The sequence below is a fragment of the Pseudophryne corroboree genome, chromosome 8 (genome assembly GCF_028390025.1).
Source record: "Pseudophryne corroboree isolate aPseCor3 chromosome 8, aPseCor3.hap2, whole genome shotgun sequence".
Lineage (NCBI taxonomy): Eukaryota > Metazoa > Chordata > Amphibia > Anura > Myobatrachidae > Pseudophryne > Pseudophryne corroboree.
This window is the reverse complement of record NC_086451.1, coordinates 291,560,752-291,579,426: the sequence shown is the minus strand read 5'-3', so window position 1 is coordinate 291,579,426 and position 18,675 is coordinate 291,560,752. Positions and strand designations below refer to the sequence as shown.

At 46.7% G+C, this 18,675-nt stretch overlaps 1 protein-coding gene across 1 annotated transcript in view; it reads right to left on the bottom strand.

Annotated features, from left to right (window-relative positions):
• Window positions 1-669: 669 nt before the first annotated feature.
• TMEM164 (transmembrane protein 164) overlaps window positions 670-18,675 on the bottom strand; it is a 226,317-nt gene continuing 208,311 nt past the window's right edge. The window contains exon 6 of the mRNA XM_063937303.1: window positions 670-4,339. Coding sequence (XP_063793373.1) covers window positions 4,133-4,339 — 207 coding nt within the window. The 3' untranslated portion in view covers window positions 670-4,132. The remainder of the gene's footprint in view (window positions 4,340-18,675) is intronic.

Below are 18,675 nucleotides of genomic sequence, written 5' to 3'. Positions count from 1 at the left end.
CACAGCAGGAGCATATACACCTCGCTTACTACACTGTGACACAAATCCATCACACAGGTTGGGATAATGGCACTATATTCAATACATTCATTCCAGCATTACTCCTTATTTTGTAATATTAGATGTGTAAACGTTGAGTCAGTTGGGCTTAATCCAGCAAAGTGCAGTTACATGGTCATTAGTATTGTGTGAATCAACCGCATTCTATGGGGCAATTAAAGTACCCATGATGTGCCTCAAGAAGGTTGTGAAGACACTCCACAGCGATGTATCTTCACTCATTCATACTGTACAGGAAAATGAGAAGCCCATCAGCACAGAGAACTGAAGTCTCCCATATGAATAATAGTTTAGCAACCCAAACATAAAAATAAAATTCACATGCATAGAACCAAAAGCAATAGGATTCATGAGTACTACATGATAGAACAATTTTAGAAATTTTTAACACCAGGAAACAGACATTTCTCAAAAAGGAAATGAGTGGTGCGTTCCTATTCCACGAAACGACGTGTTAAAGCGGAATCTAATTTTCTAATTATATAACAGGAGTAAAGAAAAAGATCCTTTAAACTCCATTCTTAATTTAAATGCTTCCCTTTAACAACATATTAGGAACAAGGGCAAACAGATATGTCTACACTAAAAAAAGTGACTGTAACCCATAAGTATTTAACACATTTTCTTTAATATTGAATGCTTTATTATGTTCACTCTGCCTGTGATTGGGAAATTTCTCATACGCATAAACAAATCCATATCTTACATGGTTGTTAGGAGCTGGTTGGCTGGGACTTTATCTCCGTCCAAGGCTTAATAAATAGACCACTAAACCACAGCAAGAAATTAATAAGATGATCTCAGTAAAGCTGGGTACACATCAGACAAGAATTTTTAACAATATGCACAATAACGATATAGTTAATATTTTGGTACATATTGTCGTATGTATGCACTATATCGTTAGTGATGAGCGCTAATGCGGGTCAATAACGACCCCCTCTGTCGTCTGTATATGCAGTTAAATTTGGACTGGGGTGATGTCAGTCTGTATGCACCATGGGGGTCATTCAGACATGATCGCTGCTGTGCATTTTAGCACAGCGTGCCATCAGATCTTAATTGCGCATGCATTTGCACCGCAATGCGCAGGCACGGCGCACCGCAGCAACAGGGTTCGCCGGCCAGTGACAGGATGTTGCGATAAATCTGATCGCACAGGCGTTTGCAAGGTGATTGACAGGAGGAGGCAGTTTGTGGGTGGCAACTGACCGTTTCCAGGGAGTGTCCAGAAAAATGCAAGCGTGTCAAAGCATCGAAGGGAGGGTGTCTGAGGTCAGCTCCGGCCCCGATCAGCAAGAAGCAATCACAGCGGCTGAGTAAGACCTGGGCTGAGCAGAGACTGCACAGTCGAATTTACACTCCCCCTGTAGACGGTGACTATCTGATCGCAGGGCAGCAAAAAACGCAGCCCAGCGATCAGGTCTGAATTACCCCCTATGTCGTTTGTCTAGGAGTCAAGGGCAAACATTAGACGATATCGTTCATGGAGCATATCGTCTAATGCAGAGGTTCTCAAACTCGGTCCTCAGGACCCCACACAGTGCATGTTTTGCAGGTAACCCAGTAGGTGCACAGGTGTATTAATTACTCACTGACACATTGTAAAAGGTCTACAGGTGGAGCTAATTATTTCACTTGTGATTCTGTGAGGAGACCTGCAAAACATGCACCGTGTGGGGTCCTGAGGACCGAGTTTGAGAACCTGTGGTCTAATGTGTACCCAGCTTAAGTTTATCAGGCAGAGAAAAATATACACATATAAATAAAGATTGAGAGACATGAAAATCCATCATGGTAAACAAGACTAATACATAATGTGTGCTTGGAATGTGACTAAAAGACGCAACAGGCCATGGTAAAAAGTTTCAATAGAGAAAGCATATAGCTTATTTATGGCCCTTTATACCTGGCATGGCCAAACTTGTCCTGTGACCTGAGAGTTTTATAAAAAGAGGGGCTTCCAGCATTTGTCCCTGAAGAACATAATGAAGCTCAGTGGATAATAGCCACGACTATGTAAAGATTAGAGCATGTAATCTACAGATTAGTTTATCAGCCATGACCAGATGGGTTAGCAAGTTTTCTGCTGGCAGGATGTGAACCATGGCAAACAGAACCGGCAACTGGTACTGCATAGTACCCAGAGTGTCCCTGATTAAACACCAGCAGCTGGAGGATGGGGAAGTTTGGATCAGCCATCAGTAGATGCATTTTGTGAGGCAAAAGTAAAACACACATCATACAGAGTATGAACGAATACATATTATAGGAAGGAGAGAAAAAGTATTACATAGTATATTACACCCAACTACCAGCGTACACTACAATCACTTAACTGACTGAAGATTGAATAAAAATACTATATAAAACTTGACAATTCTGCGTCTAACTTTTTTTCATCACAATATTTAAAATAACTAGGTGACTACTACTTCTATGTAACTATCAAATACTGAAGATTATTATTAACAGAATAAAAAAAACTTTACTAGCAAAACCTGTACGATGTAATAGATAATTTGGAACTTAAGGACTGAATAGCAATGGAGTGAGGCAATAAGCAAAACTCAAGTTCTTTTGATTAAATCAGGGGTTTTGCACAGCTAGCGCCTGATGAGTTAAGCGTCTGCCCAATTGAGGAGTGTATCTGGTGTGTTCCGTACTGGGCAAGTCAGTCTCATCTCAACTATCCACTGAAGAGACTAAACTAGGCTGTAACAGGACATTCTTCCATTCAGCAAAGGTGTGTCAACTGTGGACTATGCTTAGAAATGCCTTTGAATAATTTGCAGGAAGTATAGACCAGTGAAGGTATACATCAATTCGGAGGATGACTAGCACACCAAGTGTACAGACAGGGGCAGGCAGACCATAGATACGTACCACTCTGCCTGAGGCAAAAAGATGCATTTGTTTCCATGCACATAATGCAAGCGCACCAACAGGCTGATTGTGAATCCTGGTGAAGTCATTTTGAAAGTAAAGCTGGGCATACACTATACAATTATCTGGATCATCATCTGCCAGATCTGGCTGGTTGGAATAAAAATCTTAACAGGAGAGTGCAAATGCCAATCGATTTGCTACCAAACACTAGAAAACAGACAAAACCGGTCATTCATGCAATGAACACGTTTGGTCTTTTTTACATTGTAAGGGAGCAAATGGTCGATAGTCATTTGCTCAATCCCATTACCAGATTTTCATTCCAACCAGACAGGTCCGGAAGATGATCTGCCACATAATTGTATAGTGTATGCCAAGCTTAGCTCTTGCAGGGTAAGCAAAATCATTAATGTGCGTGCTACTGATGAAATGACAATCCATATTACTTCATTGTTATCAAGAAATCTTTGTACAATTCGGAGCTCTTACCAAATCAGACCAACTCCCTTCCAGAAAAGTTCTACAAGAGTGCTATGCGTGTTTGTGGCAGGACCAGTGCATGTATCAGGATCAGGGGCTATTGATCTGGAGTAAAAACATGTATAAAACAAGGCAAAGCCTATGAGTTTAAATGTAAAGGGTAAAACCTGCCTCACCATAAATGTATGCCTAGTTTTAGGCTTTTAAAAAAAACATACAAATGGGATTGCTCCATTAAAGCACTGCTCGTTCAGATCAAGCTTTAAACGAAGCTGGAGTGGATTTAAGTTTCAGTTTAGTGCTGTATAAGCAAGCGCCATATAAAGTTCTATAAATAAAAGTATCAGCTCTTGTAACAGACTGAGAACATTAAAAAAAAACAAAAAAAAAAAAAAAAAAAAAAAAAAAAAAACACACCACAGGTATTTTCCCAGTTCCTGTGCGAAAGCCACCATAGCCCACGGGCAATGTTCTGCTGATCAAAGCATATTATCTCATAGGGCGGCAAAATGAAGAGAAAATGTTAATAAAAATGAATCCAATACTGGACACTGGTCCATTCTGTAAGGTCACTTGTTTATGTAACTGAAGTTTGTAACACTGTTAAATCATCAAAGTGCTGGTAGCCCTTTTAACCTCTGCAGGTTAGATCCACATTTTGGCTGTGTAGAGGTTAAAACCTGATCAATGCTGCAGCGGCCATTTAATCAACTTTCTTTCCTGAAAAGGGAATCAGGTAAACCAGGAACCTGTAGCCTGGCAGCCCAGAGGCGAACAGGGCGACAATCAGCTTCCCGTGAACCATGGTCATAATCGTTTGATGTCCTGAAGCCCATATACGATACCACGGCCCGTAAAACGGGTCAGACACAGCTGGGCACAACATGTTGTTCAAGTTCACTTCGGTCATCTGTTGAAAAAGCACACAAACAAAACAAAGAGGGAAATCAATAAGTAAAATCATACTGAGGATGACGGATTACAACAAAAATATAAACATGTTCTGCATGAACCTTCATCCTACAGGGAGACCACGCTACCCAATTAAAAAGCCCACACGAATACATTCAACAAGTCGTCTGCTTTGTATGAGCCACATCTGGATCCATTGACATGAAACTTCAAATGTAAAAGTAGCAGGATAACACTAGTCAGTTTTTGAGTCACATGAACAGGGTCAAATGGTTCTGTGCAATCACATAACGCCAAAGGAATGTCTAATAATTTAAATGAATAACAAGGTGATCAGTAAACACAGTTTAGCCAAATTTACTGCAGAGGTACAGAACTCCATCCAGAGAAGAGAGCACATACTACAGACAAGTCTGTAAACTGTGTTGTAACTCTGTAAAACAAGGGTTCCCCAGCTCCAGTCCTCAGGGACCCATAATATATAATTGCTGATTAGAGATACTTGGCCCATCTAGTCTGCCCCCTTTCATTATCCCTTTGGTAATTTAAACCCTTTTTGAGCCTTAGTTCTTTGTAAAGACATGTCTACATGTTTTACAGATCTCCTAGTTGGTGCACATTCATCTTGCCCCAGAAATCAGATATTTGTATGCAGCCCCATCGAGTCATGTGCTAACGTATGTGCAACATATGGCCGTACTTATTCTTGCTGCAAGGTAATACACAGCTAATTGAATTGACTCCCTAAAGTAGGTTTTTAGGCCACTGCAATAAAAATTACAAGTGTGACCCTAAAAGTGAGAGAGACTTATTTAGGAACAAAATTCCATTACAAAATTTGTAAAAGGTGGTGTAGATCAACTTGTAGAATATCAAGTTGTTGATGCCATTTCTTCTTTTCTATAAATATCCAGATATCAAACTCACACAGCAATATATTTATAATTTATGGCCGCAGAGGCCCTCAAAATCATAATTACCATGAATTTTCAGGGTTACCAAAAATCCCTTGCCAGTGCAGTATGTGGTTAAAATAATAGGATTTTAATACCTACCGGTAAATCCTTTTCTACTAGTCCGTAGAGGATGCTGGGATCCGCAGGAGACATGGGCACACTATAAGACTTTGACTGGGTGTGAACTGGCTCCTCCCTCTATGCCCCTCCTCCAGACCTCAGTTATAGGAACTGTGCCCAGGAGAGACTGACATTTTGAGGAAAGGATTTTTGTTTAAACTAAGGGCGAGAAACATTACCAGCCCACACCACAAACATACCGTACAACCGGAGTAGCAGGAAACCAGATAACAGTATGAATTAACAACAGCAACTAGCTGAATATAACCAATACACAACCCACGTGTAATCAAATATAACCAACAATAATACAACTGCAAGTAACAGTCCGCACTGGGATGGGCGCCCAGCATCCTCTACGGACTAGGAGAAAAGGATTTACCGGTAGGTATTAAAATCCTATTTTCTCTTACGTCCTAGAGGATGCTGGGGGGGATGCAGTCAGGATGCCGCCGGCCGGAATCCCGGCGGTCGAAATACCGACGGCCACAATCCCGACATATTCTCCCTCCGTGGGTGTCCACGACACCCATAGAGGGAGAATATAATAGTGTGCCGAGCGTAGCGAGGCACCGTGCCCGCAGCGTGGCGAGGCACCGTGCCCGCAGCGTGGCGAGCGAAGCGAGCCCGCAAGGTGCTGCGTTCCGCTCGCCACCCCTGTCGGGATTGTGTGGTCGGGATTCCGGCGTCGGTATTTCGACCGCCGGGATTCCGACCGGCGGCATTTAGTACTGATCCCTGCTGGGGACTCCTAAAGGACCATGGAGTCTATACCAAAGCTCCAGAACGGGCGGGAGAGCGCGGACGACTCTTCAGCACCGATTGAGCAAACATGAGGTCCTCATCAGCCAGGGTATCAAACTTGTAGAACTTAGCAAAAGTGTTTGACCCCGACCACATAGCTGCTCGGCAAAGTTGAAGTGCCGAGACCCCTCGGGCAGCCACCCAAGATGAGCCCACCTTCCTGGTAGAATGGGCTTTTACAGACTTCGGTAATGGTAGCCCAGCCGAAGAATGAGCTTGCTGAATCGTATTACAAATCCAGCGTGCAATAGTCTGCTTAGAAGCAGGTGTTTGTGTCCGCCACTTGGGTCGCTTAGCTTAGTCACAGAGCGACCTTGGTGCACCTCTTTTTTTCTTTGCACCATGTGCTGTTTGGGGACTATTTTTTGAAGTGCCATCCTGTCTGACACTGCAGTGCCACTCCTAGATGGGCCAGGTGTTTGTGTCGGCCACTGGGGTCGCTTAGCTTAGTCATCCAGTGACCTCGGTGCAAATTTTAGGACTAAAAATAATATTGTGAGGTGTGAGGTGTTCAGAATAGACTGAAAATGAGTGTAAATTATGGTTATTGAGGTTAATACTATGGGATCAAAATGAACCCCAAAACACACCCGAATCCGACAAAAAATTTTCAGGGAGGTTTTGCCAAAACACGTCCGAATCCAAAACACGGCCGCGGAACCGAATCCAAAACTTTTCCGGTGCACATCACTAGTTGTAAATGACTTAACTCGAGAACATTTATGTTGAGACAAGATTCCTGGTTTGACCATTTTCCCTGGAAATTTCTTCCTTGCGTGACTGCGCCCCAGCCTCGGAGACTTGCATCTGTTGTCAGCAGGACCCAGTCCTGGATTCCGAATCGGCGTCCCTCCAGAAGGTGAGAGGTTTGCAGCCACCACAGGACAGAAATCCTGGCCCTGGAAGATAGACTTATTTTCCGGTGCATGTGCAGGTGAGACCCGGACCATTTGTTCAGCAGATCCCACTGAAACACCCGGGCATGAAACCTGCCAAACGGAATGGCTTCGTAAGCCGCAACCATCTTCCCAAGAACCCGAGTGCATTGATGAATCAACACACTTGTCGGCCTCAGAAGCTCCCTGACCATTGTCTGGATTTCCAGAGCTTTGTCTTCCGGAAGAAACTCTCTCTATAGCTCCGTGTCTAGAATCATGCCCAGAAAGGGTAGCAGAGTGGCCGGGATCAACTGAGAATTTGGCAAATTTAGAACCCAACCGTGTTGTCGCAGAACAGACAGGGAAAGATCCACATTTCTTAACAACTGTTCCTTGGACCTCGCCTTTATCAGGAGATCGTCCAAGTACGAGATATTTGTAACCCCTTGCTTGTGAAGGAGAACCATTATTTCTGCCATGAACTTGGTGAAAACTCTTGGGGCCGTGGAAAGCCCAAACGGCAACGTCTGAAATTGGTAATGACAATCCTGCACCGCAAATCTCAGGAAGGCCTGATGTGGAGGATATATCGGGACGTGTAAGTAGGCATCCTTTATGTCGACTGACGCCATAAACTCCCCCCTTCTAGGATGGAGATCACAGCTCGAAGAGATTCCATCTTGAACTTGAAAGTTTTCAAGTATGGATTGAGAGATTTTAGGTTCAGAACCGGTCTGACCGAACCGTCCGGGTTCGGCACGACAAAGAAGCTCGAATAGAACCCTTCCCCCCGTTGGGACGGGGGAACGGGAACAATGACACTCTGTTGACACAACTTTTGTGTCGCAGCATTTAACACTTCTTTACGGAAGAGACACTGGCAAGGCCGAAATGAAAAAGCGGTGAGGGGGCATCTCCTGAAACTCCAGCCTGCACCCCTGAGACACTATGTCTAAGACTCAAGGATCCAGGGCTGATTGAACCCAGACCTGACTGAAAATTCGGAGACGGCCCCCCACCGGTACGGACTCCCGCAGGGGAGCCCCAGCGTCATGCGGTGGACTTGGTAGAGGCGGGGGGAGGACTTTTGGTCCTGGGTGCCTGATCCTGCAGGCGACTTCTTTCCCCTTCCTCTACCCTTGGAAGCGAGGAAGGACGAGCCTTTACCTCGTTTGTATTTATTATGTCGAAAGGACTGCATCTGTTGATGGGGTGCCTTTTTCTGTTGTGTGGGAACATAAGGAAGAAAAGATGACTTACCCGCAGTAGCAGTAGACACCAGGTCAGCCAGGCCGTCACCAAACAAGACACTACCTTTGAAGGGGAGAGCTTCCATATTTTTCTTGAAGTCATCATCAGCATTCCATTGATGGATCCACAGCGCCCTCCTGGCCGAGACCGCCATGGCATTGGCTCTTGATCCTAAGAAGCCAACATCCCTCGCCGCATCCTTGAGGTAATCAGCAGTGTCCTTGATATAACCAAGAGTCAAAAGAATATTATCTTTATCAAGGGTCTCCATATCAGAAGCTAAATTATCAGCCCATTTAGCAATAGCACTACTCACCCATACCGACGCCACAGCAGGCCTGAGCAATGCACCCGTATTAACGAAAATGGCCTTCAAAGACGTTTCCAGCTTGCGATCCGCCGGATCCTTGAGAGCCGCCGTGTCAGGGGACGGCAGCGCCACCTTCTTGGACAAACAGGATAGAGCCTTGTCGACATTCGGAGACGACTCCCATTTTTCCCTGTCATCAGAGGGGAAAGGATACGCCATAAAAATTTTCTTGGGAATCTGCCACCTCTTATCCGGCGACTCCCAAGCCCCCCCCCCTTTTGCTCCCATTTACGTGTGATGAGCCCGGAGGTCCGGGCCAGCGTTCTCTGCAGCGGCTGTGGAGAGAAGAAAATGGCGCTGGTGAGCTGTGCGGCTAAGTCCCGCCCCTTCCCGGCGCGCTTCAGTCCCGCCTGAATTTGAATTTTTTATACTGGCGGGGGTTTGCTATACGGTGCCCGGGCACCGAATAATAAGATTTTAAACCTACCGGTAAATCTTTTTCTCGTAGTCCGTAGAGGATGCTGTGGACTCCGTAAGGACCATGGGGATTATACCAAAGCTCCCAAACGGGCGGGAGAGTGCGGATGACTCTGCAGCACCGATTGAGCAAACATGAGGTCCTCCTCAGCCAGGGTATCAAACTTATAGAACTTTGCAAAGGTGTTTGACCCCGACCAAGTAGCAGCTCGACACAGCTGTAGTGCCGAGACCCCTCGGGCAGCCGCCCAAGAAGAGCTCACTTTCCTAGTGGAATGGGCCTTGACCGATTTAGGTAACGGCAATCCTGCCGTAGAATGCGCCTGCTGAATCGTGTTACAGATCCAGCGAGCAATAGTCTGCTTTGAAGCAGGACCGCCAAGCTTGTTGGCTGCATACAGAACAAACAGTGCTTCTGTTTTCCGGACTCCAGCCGTTCTGGCTACATAAATTTTCAAAGCCCTGACCACATCAAGGGAGTCTGAATCCTCCAAGTCACGTGTAGCCACAGGCACCACAATAGGTTGGTTCATATGAAAGGATGAAACCACTTTTGGCAGGAACTTAGGACGTGTCCGCAATTCCGCTCTATCCATATGGAAAACCAGATAGGGGCTTTTATGTGACAAAGCCGCTAATTCCGACACTCGCCTAGACGAAGCCAGGGCTAATAACATGACCACCTTCCACGTGAGAAATTTCAACTCCACCGTTTTAAGTTGTTCGAACCAGTGACACTTTAGGAAACAACACCACGTTAAGGTCCCAAGGTGCCACCGGAGGCACAAAAGGAGGCTGAATATGCATCACTCCCTTTACAAAAGTCTGAACTTCTGGGAGAGAAGCCAATTCTTTTTGAAAGAAAATGGATAGGGCCGAAATCTGGACCTTAATGGAGCCTAATTTAAGGCCCAAATTCACTCCAGTTTGTAGGAAGTGAAGGAAACGGCCCAGATGGAATTCTTCCGTAGGAGCATTCTTGGTCTCACACCAAGAAACATATTTTCGCCATATACGGTGATAAAGTTTTGCTGTTACTTCCTTCCTAGCCTTTATCAGAGTAGGGATAACCTCAACCGGAATGCCTTTTTCTGCTAGGATCCGGCGTTCAACCGCCATGCCGTCAAACGCAGTCGCGGTAAGTCTTGGAACAGACAGGGTCCCTGTTGCAACAGGTCCTGTCTTAGAGGAAGAGGCCACGGATCTTCCGTGAGCATTTCCTGCAGATCTGGATACCAGGTCCGTCTTGGCCAATCTGGAACAATGAGGATTGTTCTCACTCCTTTTCTTCTTATTATCCTCAACACCTTGGGTATGAGAGGAAGAGGAGGAAATACATAGACTGACCGGAACACCCACGGTGTCACTAGGGCGTCTACCGCTACTGCCTGAGGGTCTCTTGACCTGGCGCAATACCTCCGTAGCTTTTTGTTGAGGCGGGATGCCATCATGTCCATCTGTGGCAGTTCCCACCGACTCACAATCTGTACGAAGACTTCTGGATGAAGTCCCCACTCTCCCGGGTGTAGGCCGTGTCTGCTGAGGAAGTCTGCTTCCCAGTTGTCCACTCCCGGAATGAACACTGCTGACAGTGCGCTTACATGATTCTCCGCCCAGCGAAGAATTCTGGTGGCTTCCGCCATTGCCACTCTGCTCCTTGTGCCGCCTTGGCGGTGTACATGAGCCACTGCGGTGATGTTGTCTGACTGGATCAGAACTGGTTGGTCGCGAAGTAAGGTCTCCGCTTGACGTAGGGCATTGTATATGGCCCTTAGTTCCAGGATGTTGATGTGAAGACAAGTCTCTTGACTTGACCAAAGACCTTGGAAATTTCTTCCCTGTGTGACTGCTCCCCAACCTCGGAGGCTTGCGTCCGTGGTCACCAGGATCCAATCCTGAATGCCGAATCTGCGGCCCTCGAGAAGGTGAGCACTCTGCAGCCACCACAGGAGTGACATCCTGGCCCTGGGGGACAGGGTGATCAACCGATGAATCTGAAGATGTGATCCGGACCACTTGTCCAACAGATCCCATTGGAAAGTCCTTGCATGGAACCTGCCGAAGGGAATGGCCTCGTATGACGCCACCATCTTTCCCAGGACTCAAGTGCAATGATGCACTGACACCTGTTTTGATTTCAAAAGGTTCCTGACCAGAGTAATAAGTTCCTGGGCTTTTTCTATCGGAAGATAAACCCTCTTCTGGGTCGTGTCCAGAATCATGCCCAAGAAAGGCAGACGAGTCGTAGGAACCAACTGCGACTTTGGAATATTGAGAATCCAGCCGTGTTGCTGTAACACTTTCAGTGAAAGAGATACGCTGTTCAGCAACTGCTCTCTTGATCGCTTTTATGAGGAGATCGTCCAAGTATGGGATAATTGTGACACCTTGCTTCCGCAGGAGCACCATCCTTTCCGCCATCACCTTGGTGAAAATCCTCGGGCCGTTGAGAGACCAAACGGCAACGTCTGAAATTGGTAATGACAATCCTGTACCGCAAATCTTAGGTACGCCTGATGAGGTGAATAAATGAGGACATGAAGGTACGCATCCTTTATGTCGTGACACCATAAAATCCCCCCCTTCCAGGCTTGCGATGACAGCTCTTAGCGATTCCATCTTGAACTTGAACCTTTTCAAGTATAGGTTCAGAGATTTTAAATTCAATATGGGTCTGACCGAACCGTCCGGTTTCGGGACTACAAACATGGTCGAATAATAACCCCTTCCCTGTTGAAGGAGGGGAACCTTGACCACCACCTGTTGAAGATACAATTTTTGTATTGCATTTAACACTATCTCCCTCTCTTTGGGGGAAGCTGGTAGGGCCGATTTGAAATATCGGCGAGGAGGCACCTCTTCGAATTCCAGCTTGTAACCCTGAGACACAATTTCTATTGCCCACGGATCCACCTGTGAGTGAACCCAGATGTGGCTGAAAGTTCGAAGACGTGCCCCCACTGGGGCGGACTCCTGTAGCGGAGCCCCAGCATCATGCGGTGGATTTTGTAGAGGCCGGTGAGGACTTCTGTTCCTGGAAACTAGCTGTGTTGTGCAGCTTCTTTCCTCTGCCCCTACCTCTGGCAAGAAAGGACGCACCTCGGACTTTCTTGTTTCTTTATGAACGAAAGGACTGCATTTGATAATGCGGTGCTATCTTAGGCTGTGAGGGAACATAAGGCAAAAAATGTAACTTTCCTGCTGTAGCTGTGGAGACCAGGTCCGAGAGACCTTCCCCGAACAATTCCTCACCCCTGTAAGGTAAAACCTCCATATGCCTTTTTGAGTCGGCATCACCTGTCCATTGCAGAGTCCACAGGACCCTTCTGGCAGAAATCGACATAGCGTTTATTCTAGAACCCAGTAGACTAATGTCTCTTTGAGCATCTCTCATATATAGGACAGCGTCTTTAATATGCCCCAGGGTCAATAATACAGTATCCTGATCTAGGGTATCCAATTCCTCAGATAAGGTATCCGTCCATGCCGCTACAGCACTACACACCCAGGCCGACGCAATTACCGGTCTTAGTAAGGTACCTGAATGTGTATAAATGGACTTCAGAGTAACCGCCTGTTTGCGATCAGCAGCATCTTTGAGGATAGCCGTATCCTGGGACGGCAGGGCTACCTTTTTGGATAAGCGTGTTAAAGCTTTGTCCACCCTAGGGGAGGATTCCCATCGTAACCTATCCGTTGGCGGGAAAGGATACGCCATAAGAATCCGTTTGGAAATCTGCAGTTTTTTATCTGGAGATTCCCAAGCTTTTTCACATAACTCATTCAGTTCGTGTGAGGGGGGAAAAGTTACCTCAGGCTTCTTTCCCTTATACATATACACCCTCGTGTCAGGGACAGGGGTTTCCTCTGTGATGTGCAAAACATCCTTTATTGCTATAATCATATATCGAAGGGATTTAGCCAATTTTGGCTGTAACTTTGCATCATCGTAATCGACACTGGAGTCAGAATCCATGTCGGTATCTGTGTCAACAATTTGGGATAGTGGGCGCTTATGAGACCCTGACGGTCCCTGCGACATAGGGTCAGGCATGGGTTGAGACCCTGACTGTCTCAATGCATAAGCCTTGTCAAATCTTTTATGCAAGGAATTAACATAATTTAAAACCTTCCACATATCCATCCAATCAGGTGTCGGCGCCGTCGGCGGAGACACCACATTCATTTGCTCCCGCTCCTCTCCCACATAGCCTTCCTCATCAGACATGTCGACATAAGCGTACCGACACACTACACACACAGGGAATGTCCTTTCTGAAGACAGTTCCCCCACCAGGCCCTTTGGAGAGACAGAGAGAGAGAGTATGCCAGCACACACCCCAGCGCTATAAATCCCAGGAATAACACAGTAACTTAATGTTAACCAGCTAGCTGCCGTATGTTATAGTTTTTTGTGCCTAATTATGTGCCCCCCCTCTCTTTTTAACCCTCTTCTACCGTGCATCAGTAGGGGAGAGCCCGGGGAGCTTCCTCTCAGCGGTGCTGTGGAGAAAAAATGGCGCTGGTAAGTGCTGAGGGAGAAGCCCCGCCTCCCTCGGCGGCGGGCTTCTGTCCCGCTTAAACAGTCATTTTGGCGGGGGGCTCATACATATATACAGTACCCAGCTGTATATATGTGCTCTTTTTGCCAATATGAAGTCCCAAATGCTGCCCAGGGCACCCCCCCCCCCCCCCCCCCCCTGCGCCCTTACAGTGACCGGAGTATGTGAGGTGTGTGGAGCAATGGCGCACAGCTGCAGTGCTGTGCATTACCTCTAGTGAAGATCATTAAGTCTTCTGCCGCCTGTGATGTCTTCTTTTCTTCTCATACTCACCCGGCTTCTGTCTTCCGGCTCTGCGAGGGGGACGGCGGCGCGGCTCTGGGACGGACGGCAAGGGTGAGATCTTGAGTACCATTCCCTCTGGAGCGAATGGTGTCCAGTAGCCTAAGAAGCAGGACCTAGCTTCAGAGAGTAGAGCTGCTTCTCTCCCCTCAGTCCCACGATGCAGGGAGTCTGTTGCCAGCAGAGCTCCCTGAAAATAAAAAACCTAACAAAATACTTTCTATCAGTAACCTCAGGAGAGCTCACTGAAAAGCACCCACTCCTCTGGGCACAGTATCAAACTGGGGTCTGGAGGAGGGGCATAGAGGGAGGAGCCAGTGCACACCAGGAACTAAATTCTTTCTTGAAGTGCCCATGTCTCCTGCGGAGCCCGTCTATCCCCATGGTCCTTACGGAGTCCCCAGCATCCTCTAGGACGTTAGAGAAAATGTCTTTTACCAGTCTAAAACACTTCAGTAACTGCTGCCCAGCCCCCCCCCCCCCAGCGCCCTGCGAGTGCCGTTAGTGGTATGTGTGGGAACATGGATTGCAGCGCTACCGCTGCGCTGTACCTCCGTTACTGAAGTCTTCTGCCGTCTGAAGTCTTCCGTTCTTCTAATACTCACCCGGCTTCTTTCTTCTTGCTTCTGTGAGGGGGGCGACGGTGCGGCTCCGGGAACAAGCAGCTAGGCGAACCAAGTGATCGAACCCTCTGGAGCTAATGGTGTCCAGTAGCCTAAGAAGCAGAGCCCTTAACTAAGCAGAAGTAGGTCTGACTTCTCTCCCCTCAGTCCCTCGATGCAGGGAGCCTGTAGCCAGCAGGTCTCCCTGAAAATAAAAAACCTAACAAAAGTATTTTTCCAGAGAAACTCAGTAGAGCTCCCCTAGTGTGTGTCCATTCACTCCTGGGCACAAAGTCTAACTGAGGTCTGGAGGAGGGGCATAGAGGGAGGAGCCAGTTCACACCCAGTCAAAGTCTTTTTAGTGTGCCCAAGCTCCTGCGGATCCAGTCTATACCCCATGGTCCTTTTGGAGTCCCCAGCATCCCTAGGACGTAAGAGAAAATACAGATGCCGTAATCCCGACAGGGGTACTAACCCATCGCCAGAACACTGGCGAGGTAGGTGATTCTCCCTCTGTGGGTGTCCATGACAGCCATAGAGAGAATAGAACCTGTGGCGAGCGAAGCGAGCCATCGTGCCCGCAGCAAGGGCCTCAGTGTGGTTGCCCCGCTGCTGGCATTCTGTAGACCGGGATTCCGATGTCAGTATAGTGACATTCCGCCTCCCATACACCGGGATTCCATACCGATACCACCAGTACAGCACCTCTGAAATAATATCCAACACCATCTGAAGATGGCATTAGGTAACCGGGTCAAGCTCTGAAAAGCGCTTTGTAAATTGGTCCAGACATCAGTCCCCACTGCAAATAATGATTTAATTTGCCTAACACAGGCGATACCTCAGATATATAGGGGTATATGCAATTCACGGCGAATCGCGGCAATTTTTTGCCGTTTTTTAATTTGACTAAATTCGCCAGGTGAATTCCGGAAGGTGGCTTCCGGAATTCACCATATTCAATGAAAAACGGATTCGCCAGAATCGCGGGCGAAAATCGGCCGATTTGGCTGATTTTGCCGCGATTTTAAAAAAACGGGAAAAAACGGGAAAAACCCGGAAAAAAAATGGCGTGGGGTCCCCCCTCCAAAGCATAACCAGCCTCGGGCTCTTCGAGCTGGTCCTGGTTCTAAAAATGCAGGGGAAACATTGGGCAGGGATCCCCCGTATTTTTAAAACCAGCACCGGGCTCTGCGCCTGGTGCTGGTGCCAAAAATACGGGGGACAAAAAGAGTAGGGGTCCCCCGTATTTTTAACACCAGCATCGGGCTCCACTAGCTGGACAGATAATGCCACAGCCGGGGGTCACTTTTATGCCGTGCCCTGCGGCCGTGGCATTAACTACCCAACTAGTCACCCCTGGCCGGGGTACCCTGGGGGAGTGGGGACCCCTACAATCAAGGGGTCCCCCCCCCCAGCCACCCAAGGGCCAGGGGTGAAGCCCGAGGCTGTCCCCCCCCATCCAATGGGCTGCGGATGGGAGGGCTGATAGCCTTTTGTGATAATAAAAAGATATTGTTTTTTCCATTAGTACTACAAGTCCCAGCAAGCCTCCCCCGCAAGCTGGTACTTGGAGAACCACAAGTACCAGCATGCGGGAGAAAAACGGGCCCGCTGGTACCTGTAGTACTACTGGAAAAAAAATACCCAAATAAAAACAGGACACACACACCGTGAAAGTAAAACTTTATTTCATACGCCGACACACACATACTTACCTATGTTGACACGCCGACTGCCACGGTCTCCGACGATCCGAGGTACCTGTGAAAAAATTATACTCACCTTCCAGCGTCCAGAGGTACATCCAGGTCCAGAGATAATCCACGTACTTGGCAAAACAAAAAAACGAACACCGATCCATACCGGACTAGAAAGGGGTCCAATGCTTTCACATCAGACCCCTTTCTCCCGAATGCCGGGACATCACGTGACTCCTTTCACTGAAGTCCCTTCAGCCAATCAGGAAGCGCTACTTTCGTGGCGCTCATCTGATTGGCTGTGCGCTGTCTGTGATGTGACAGCGCATCGCAAAGCCGCTCCATTACTTTCAATGGTGGGAACTTAGCGGCTAGCGGGGGGGTCACCCGCCGGTCAGCCGCTGACCGGCGGGTGACCTCACCGCTAGCCGCTAAGTTCCCACCATTGAATATAATGGACTGGGCTGTGCGATGCGCTGTCTGCTCAGACGCACAGAGCCAATCAGATGAGCGCAACGAAGTTGCGCTTCCTGATTGGCTATAGAGACCTTTCTGTGACAGCTGTCACTGACAGGTCTCTCTGCATTCGGGGATAGGGGTCCCATGTGTCAGCATGGGACCCCTTTCAGTCCGTTTGGTCGGGTATTTGCGGATTGTTATTTTCTACAAGTACGTGGATGTATCTCTGGACCATGGCTGAGGTGAGTATATTGATCTTTTTTTTCAGGTACCCCTGGATTCTACATGGAGAAGAGGACCGATGTCGGCGTGTTAACATAGGTAAGTATGTGTGTGTCGACGTAAGAAATAAAGTTTTACTTTCACGGTGTGTGTGTCCTGTTTTTATTTGGGTATTTTTTTTCCGGTAGTACTACAGGTACCAGCGGGCCCGTTTTTCTCCCGCATGCTGGTACTTGTGGTTCTCCAAGTACCAGCTTGCGGGGGAGGCTTGCTGGGACTTGTAGTACTACTGGAAAAAACAATATCTTTTAATTATCACAAAAGGCTATCAGCCCTCCCATCCGCAGCCCATTGGATGGGGGGGGGACAGCCTCGGGCTTCACCCCTGGCCCTTGGGTGGCTGGGGGGACGGGACCCCTTGATTGAAGGGGTCCCCACTCCCCCAGGGTACCCCGGCCAGGGGTGACTAGTTGGATATTTAATGCCACGGCCGCAGGGCACGGCATAAAAGTGACCCCCGGCTGTGGCATTATCTGTCCAGCTAGTGGAGCCCGATGTTGGTGTTAAAAATACGGGGGACCCCTACTCTTTTTGTCCCCCGTATTTTTGGCACCAGCACCAGGCGCAGAGCCCGGTGCTGGTTTTAAAAATACGGGTGATCCCCTGTCAATTTTTCCCCCGCATTTTTAGAACCAGGACCAGCTCGAAGAGCCCGAGGCTGGTTATGCTTTGGAGGGGGGACCCCACGCAATTTTTTTTCCGGATTGTACCGTTCCAGCAATAAAAAAAAATAATAATATTTTAAAAAAATTAAAAATAATATTTGTGCATCCAAAAAAAAAAAAAAAAAAAAAAGTACCTAATCCCTTCTAATATAAATAGATCTGCTATTCCCAAAAAAAAAAAAAACACAAAAAAAACCATGTTTAAAATTTTTTTATTTGTTTTCACCCTCCAAAGTGTGGCGGATTGAAAATGACGAATTTGCTGTCTAAAAGCACTGCTGTCGAATTTCCAAACTTGAATTGAATATGCTTTGGTCGAATTGCAGCACTTATATCATTGCAGAAAAGTCGAATTTGCAAAAATTCGAATTTCAAAAAGTCGAATTTTGAAAGTCCGTTTTTTGGTCGGAAAGCACTGAATTGCATAGGCGAATTTTTTTTTGGGTCGAAAATGACCCGAAATTCGACAATTTCGGGAATTCGACCGCAATTGCATATACCCCATAGTCTGTTAATCATTTCCTATATGGCAACTATACTTAAATAACGGGAAAACTACAATTCTGCATTATATGAGAGAGGGAATTACTAACTGAGCTGGTCCATAGAATATCTGTAGTTTATAAATTAAGTATTAAAACAGATTTATTGAAGGTTAATTTTATTTAGGTAGATTTTGTCATTTCTTCTCGTATATATATTATATATATTTCTAAAATCACAGAAATTGAATAGTAATGCTTGTGATAATAGCAGTATTCATTAGGAGCACATATGACCTGCAGATAAAACTACACAGATTTTATATAGAGATTGAATACCACTGTTTATATTAAGATAGTAATTTATACAGGTACTGGTTTCATAAGATTGATGTACTTGTGTAACCAGTGTACTATACACTGATTTTCTAAAACAATTATGTTAGAAGAAAAAAAATATATATATCACTGTACCACCTTAAAAGTTTGTCTTGCACATGTTAT